The sequence below is a fragment of the Eurypyga helias genome, unplaced genomic scaffold, assembly GCF_000690775.1.
Source record: "Eurypyga helias isolate BGI_N326 unplaced genomic scaffold, ASM69077v1 scaffold49275, whole genome shotgun sequence".
In the NCBI taxonomy this organism is placed as follows: domain Eukaryota; kingdom Metazoa; phylum Chordata; class Aves; order Eurypygiformes; family Eurypygidae; genus Eurypyga; species Eurypyga helias.
This window is the reverse complement of record NW_010250435.1, coordinates 3,822-10,785: the sequence shown is the minus strand read 5'-3', so window position 1 is coordinate 10,785 and position 6,964 is coordinate 3,822. Positions and strand designations below refer to the sequence as shown.

The 6,964-nt window shown below is 37.8% G+C and overlaps 1 protein-coding gene across 1 annotated transcript in view; it reads right to left on the bottom strand.

Annotated features, from left to right (window-relative positions):
* Positions 1 to 712: 712 nt before the first annotated feature.
* LOC104509651 (dimethylglycine dehydrogenase, mitochondrial-like) overlaps positions 713 to 6,964 on the bottom strand; it is a gene marked incomplete at both ends in the record, with an annotated part of 8,578 nt that continues 2,326 nt past the window's right edge. Inside the window, 2 exons of the mRNA XM_010151668.1 lie at positions 713 to 877; positions 2,158 to 2,256. Coding sequence (XP_010149970.1) covers positions 713 to 877; positions 2,158 to 2,256 — 264 coding nt within the window. The remainder of the gene's footprint in view (positions 878 to 2,157; positions 2,257 to 6,964) is intronic.

The following is a 6,964-nucleotide window of genomic DNA, read 5'->3' as shown; positions in this document are numbered from 1 at the left end:
TTGCCTGTAGCTAACTCCTACTACCGTATCTCCTCTTCCTGTCCTCCCTTTAATCCTGACCCATAAGCTCTGGGTCAGCTCCTCATCCATCCCCAGGTGGAGTTCCACACCCTCCAGCTGGTCTCTGACATAGAGAGCAACACCCCCTCCACGTCTTCCCTGCCTGTCCTTCCTGAAGAGCCTGTATCCTTCCATTCTGACACTCCAGTCATAGGAGCCATCCCACCATGACTCCGTGATTCCAATGAGGTCACAGCCCCTCATGCGTGTGCACGCCTCTAGCTCCTCTGGTTATTCCCCATGCTCCATGCGTTCGCATAGAGGCATTTAAGGTGGGCTCCCGATGAAGTTGGCTTGTGGACTGGAGCATCTAGAATTCCCTTGTTTTGCCTGCCAGGTGTTTTCCTGGTGAGCAGTAATTCTTCTCCAGGTTCTGGGCATCTTTTGGTGTCCCTACTGGTCTTGCCCCCCTCCCCCTATATGTAGTTATGTATTATAATACTATCTATGTTATAATTAATAATATGCATACTGGCATACAGTATGCACTAAAATGCATGTGAGTCTGACTTTAGTTTATAATGTATCTTTTTTTCAGTGAAAAACAAGAATATATCATGCAGTTTGTATAAGCAGACCTTGTGTCTACATACCCGATAAACCAATACTTAATTGCAATGGAAGTTATATTTCATAAAATTAGGTTCTTTACCGTGTCCATGTTCAATAAGGGAAACAGCTCTTGTACTTTCTCAGGCGTGATTAGGTACTGCTCTGTTGGGTGCCAACCAGCACGAGTCATTTGGTATCTGAATTCATCCACCCTAGTGGGGGTTGAAGCAATTCTGATGCTGCCAGGCTGATGAAAACCCACGGCCTAAAATAAAGAGGAAAAGTGAATTACTGAAAGAAACTTAACTCCACAAATCTCCACAAATGCATGTTCCAATACTATGGAAAGTCTACAGGAATTTTGCCACTAACATCACTGAAAAGAGACTCAAATAAATCAGGTGCCCTCGAAGGAACAGAACTTTGGTATAAATTCCTAGAGAAAACAAATTTTTTTAAAAAGTTAACAAATTAACTTCCTCGGTTAATATACACTACCTTCAAAACAGTTTTAAGAAGCTTTTATTGAATGTCATGATGCTATTATTTTTATTAAGATTTGATAAATATTTGCGTTTATGTACTCACACTTTCAAAAAATAGAATCACATACATCTCAAAAATAAATATATGACAGTTTATATTAAAGTCTATCACCTGCATAATTTTCTGTTGAGATGCTGAAGAATAAATTTAACTGACTAAGCACCTTTATTGTCACAATGAATAACCATCCATCTTTTTTTGTCTTTTTAATAAAGTAGAAATCCTTATCTAACTGGACACTGAATGCTCACTTTCTGCTATGCACTATTTACTTCGCCTCTTCTGTATTCACTCACAGGACATTACTATGATTGAACAAATCTTTTAGTAGAACCCACAGTGATAATCTGCCGTAGTATCTTATCTAGCTGAGCAGCAGAATGAAGAAAAAAGCATTTAATTACAATTCTTAAGTTTGTAGACTGGTACATTGAGGATCATGAAATTGCTGCTGCTGTCTGAAGTAAACATGAATTTAGTAAATGAAATATATATGACTGAATAATGCCAGATAAAAAAGATGACCCATGTTTCTCTGCATACCCATTCCTTAAGTCACTAAATAAAAACACACCTCTGAAAGGGATGGGAAGAATTGCAGCAATCTTCTCAAGTACAGACACCATCACACCATATGAATTTTTAAGTGGACATGTTTAAAGCAAGAATGTATCACGCTTAATCCATCCATTCCAGATCCCTGATCCTATTTTAGCTCCAGTACCAATCTAAAGTTGCAGAGTCTGTCTGCTGACCTTCTGAGTTGTTTGATGAAAACCACTTCCTTTACACTTTAGAGGGATCTGGAAAACCATCTAAAATAATTAGTGGCTAAGCACCAGACTATAAGCAGGCAGGAAAATATATTCAATAAAATTGGAGGTTTATGATAGTCATGGACATGCATATGATCAGCTTGTCAACTCCAAACTTTGTTGTAAGGCTATTCATAAGGTTAAGATTGATCTGAATTAATTATCAAAAGGTTAAGGACATTACCTGTCCAGTCATTTCTTCCAGCTTTTCATAGAGTTTGATGCTGTAAGAGTGGATTTTCTTCAGGTTTATTCCAGGATGGAAGTAAGTAGTTAAACCAGCCTCAAATAAGAAATATGAACAACAACATAGAGTTAGTATTAGAAATGCAGTGTTTTCCTCCTTCCAACTGACATTCAAAAAGAAACTGTCAAGATACTCTAAAGAAAGGCAACACATGGATAGAGCCAACTGCTACAAAAATAAAAATAATTTACTTACGGCATTCTTGTTCTCTGCACACGTGTTTTTCCACCTGCCTTTTCTCATCAAATCTGTCAACCCATGCATGATACTGTTGCAGTTGCTCTCTCCTACAGTTTCCTTTCTTCCTTTAATTATTCAGTTGTCAGCTTCAAATATTTTGGAAGAGACACACAACTCCGTTCCTAATCAACTAAATCAACAGATTGTTCTACTAAATCACCTGTAGGAAATCATCTTTTCCTTCTTGAAAATGGAGATGGAAGAGAAACCAAACCTTCACAAAAACCAGATCTTAACAGCAGTTACTGCTTTCATGGGGTATGGGCCGCAAGGCGGTGTGGAAGTCAGTATTCTTCTATTCTCAACCGTTGTCTCAGTGGCAGTTGAAGTGCAATTGCTGCATTTCAGAAGTCGCTTAAGAAATTGCTGTATGTGTACTGCACACCATTTTACTAGGTATGACTTTAGAACCTTTTGGGTATCAAGGAGTTACTACAGCCTCTTCTATATTTAAGGAAACTGCCTGCTTGCCTAGAAGAGGCAGCTGCATCAATCTAAGGACATTTGCGACTTCAGACACTCATAACTTTAAAAAAGCAGTGTTAAAGTGTTACTGAACATAAGCATAAGTCTTTGTATCTCCTGAATTTGACATCTCACTGAAACCTTTCTTCCAAGTGAGACAACAGAAATGCATAATTACTTGAGGTTTTCAAGCTAAATAACCGCATTGATTTAATTACTTTAAAGTGCATATTTTGCTAACTAAAATAGAGCTTATTCATAGACTAAAGTTGCTTTAGTTAAGGAGGATAGAGACCAGAGTCCAACTTTGAGTCTACCCAAGTTGCCTAGTACGCATATACATTAACTACTTTTGATTTTAGCTTGTCAGCTCTGTTCTGTCCTACATATTTTAAGGATTTAACTTTTATAGCTAGTGGAATAACTGTATATATATGAATAACACAAGCAATATTTAGCGGTCTTTAAAGATACATTTTAATTCAAACTAACAATCATGCTATGAACCTATTAAACTTTACAGTTCTCTAAAATTAACAACATACAGTGCATGAATTAGACCACAAATCCTTATTTTTTGAAACCATGGCCATCTTTCTTGGTGCAGCTTCACATTTAATACCTGATCTTTTCCTTCAGAAACAATTAGCTTCAAATTGCTCTTAGCGAATGGCTTACACTCAGATACAATGTCCCTCAAAAAACATAGATCATACTCACTGATTGAGATGACAGGTATTCAGTATCTTCAGACCAAGAGTATGACAAGCGTCTGGCATTACTGAACGTATGTCTTTATGCTAGCCACGTTGTTAAAGGTTTTTCCCACCTTTTTTTGTCAGGATTTTACCTTTCTCACATCTTAAAGTTTATACATGGTATCACAGTGTACCACAGGAGTGAAATGCCAGAATAAAGCAATGGAAATATGTGGAAAATTACTCATCTACCAGTATTGTATTTTTCAGTTGTGTCTGTATTTTATTAATACATTTGGCTCTGGTTCCCTAAGTATGTTTGGTATTGTCCATTACCTCAACCAGCTGAGTTTAAAAAGTGATCACACAGATCTGTAGGAGGAAGAAAAAATCCACTAAGGTCCACATTAAGCACAAAGCTGGCATGTTGAATTCAGGAAGTCCCTGGGCTAGATTAATAGTCTGGAACAATATCACTTGTCCTTTTCTTACTATCATATTGGATCATCATCATATTGGACACTGCTGGAGACTAGAGACTTGACTAAATGTGTTTCTGATCTTACTTGGTACATGTGGTTTATCTTGTTGTGAACACATTTATTTTAATTAGCCCAGACTAAAACCCAGAGCTGTTTCACTTCAGAATTTATAATTAAAACTTGCTTGTTTCTTAAAAAATAAGTCCTAAGGGCCTTTTTTTCTGTGTATACAGAGTAAAGAAATGTTTACATTTCTTTAGCCATTTACAATAACCTATGACTAATCAATTTACTTGTACCTGCAGATTGTGTCATCTCATTATTTTTACTCTTCTTCTATTTATGTAAACATTATCTGATTTTTTGTTATTTTTCCAAATGTAGTAATATACTTCCCAGATGCAGAGAAATTCCATGTTAGTGGTCACTGTTAGTAATTTTGAACCAAATGAACCACAAATGACTTGCAAGTTATCTGTAAACCCATATACATCCAAGAGCATTTAATTGCAGGAATCATATCAAAATTTCTCTCTGACATTTTTTAGTGAATAAAAAATTTTAAACTCATTTGATGCCTTTTGGTTTCAGAAAGTGAATGCTTCTGGTTTCAGAAGTGCATTTGGGAGACAACTATCACCTGGGTGGACTATATAAAAATTAAGAGCATAGAATCATAAAATAATGATAATAAAATAAACAGATTGAATGGGACCTCAGGAGGTTTCTAATCAACCTCATACCCAAAGCAGAGTCAGCTTCGAGATCAGACTAGGTTGCTCAAGATTTTCTCCAGCCTGGTCTTGAAAATCTCCAAGGACAGAGACTGCACTACTTCCCTGGCCAAGTAGAGGACTTTGCATTTGTCCTTGTTAAATTTAATAAAATTCCTGTCCTTCCATCTCTTCAGCCTGTCTAGGTCGCTCAGCATGACAGCTGTGTCCTTGAGCGCATTGACTGGTCACCCCAGTTTGGTGTCAGCTGCAAACTTCATGAGCATGAAAATTGTCAGCTGCTCCAGATTGTTGATAAAGATACTAAACTGGATGGGTCCCAGAACAGACCCCCGTGACACTCCACTCGTTTCCGGCCCTTGGCTAAAGTACGATCAATTAATCACTACGCTCGGAGCTCAACCATCCAAACAGTCTTTTAACTATCCAGTTGTCTGCCCACATGGAACATAACATCTTCAGCTGAACACATGAAGATTTTGAGACAGTGTCTAAAGTCTTGCAGCGTCTAAAATCCAGGCAAGTGACATCAACTGTTCTCCCCTTGTCAACAGATTCAGTCATTTTATCATAGAAGGCAATCAGTTTTGGTCAGGCATGATTTATACTTGGCCAATCTATGCTGACTGTTCCCAGTCACTTTTTTTCTCCTTTATGGGCCCAGAAATATGATCTCAGACTCATTCCATGATTTTCACAACAAGTATGGCTAGCTGGCCTTTAGCTCCCTTGCTCGTCGCTTTAGCTTTTTTTAAAGATGCATACATATGCCTTTCTCCAGATGTTGGGCACCTCCCCTGATCTCCAGAGACTTTCACAGGGGATACATTGCCAGCCTTGCAATGCCATCAGCAGCATTGTGTCCAGCCCATCTAGTCCAACAGATGTGCATGAGTCAAGTTCTCCCAGTAAACTTTGTCTTGATCCTCATCCGCTGCTGGTACTTCCTCTTCTCCTTGAACCCTCCACAGGCACAGAGGCCTAAGCAACCCTGTCAATGAAAACTCAGGCAAAGGAGGCATTGAGTACCTCCGCCTTACCAGCGTACACTGTGACTAAATTACCCACCTCTTTCAGCAACAGTCACGCATTTTCTTTGTTTGGTCTTTTACTAATAGTGCAGCAGTAGAAGCTCTTCTTGATGTCTTTAATGTTCCTTACAGGTCTTAACTCCAACTGTACTTTGGCTTTCCTAACATCCCCTCTAGATGCCCAGGCAATTTTTCTAAATGACCCCTCCATAGCTTTTTCCTGCTTCCACCTGTTTTATACCATTGTTTTGCTCGGGAACTCAGCCATGAGCTCCCTGTCTGACCCGGCTGCTTCCCACTGTGTGTTTCAGCATGGACCGTCCTTGTATTTGAATGATGTTTGCTCTCGGTTTTGCTCTTTTTTTATTAAACAGAGATTATGTTATTGTAGGTGAACATGATCTGGGAAAACAATTTTAAGAATGGCCACTACTAGGAGAATTCACACGGCAATTTTAAGGCATTTTTGTAGTTAAAATTGTCCTTTGTTAAATTGTTCATGTTTTAGTTTTGTTCTATTCCAATGTTTTCACATTTTATACTAACTCCATTTAGTAAATTAGCATTCTGGAGCAAAATGGCATTTACACTGTTATCAGCTATACTCTCTCTTCTTGAGTTTGACCAAGTCATAACAAATTTTTATTTGTCTTGTGCTGAGCTTTATTAACTATCAGCAGCAAAATCAATTGCATGTTGCAAGAAAAAGTATCACATAACAGGATAAGTGAAAAGTTTTCTTAGAAAACACCTTTTAAAAGTAACAACACAAAAAATTTACTTGCAGAGTGAGTTGTATATCCCTTGTTCAGTCCCTAGGGCATCAGTGAGATTGCAAATGATCTGACCTGCAGAACACCATAACCTCAAGAGTTCTTAAAGTCCTGACCTAATTTATACACATATAATAATGACTACTTTGCCATGGTTGGATAGGTATAAAAAAAAGCAGCACTTGCTCTGTTATTTATTATCTTCTTATTACTGATAATATAAATATGTGCACACTTTCTGTGCTGTTTTAATTTAAATAAAATGAAAGTCAGCCAAATTTATCTCAGATGTGAGAAATGGAAGAAAGTTTTGGCAGCAAC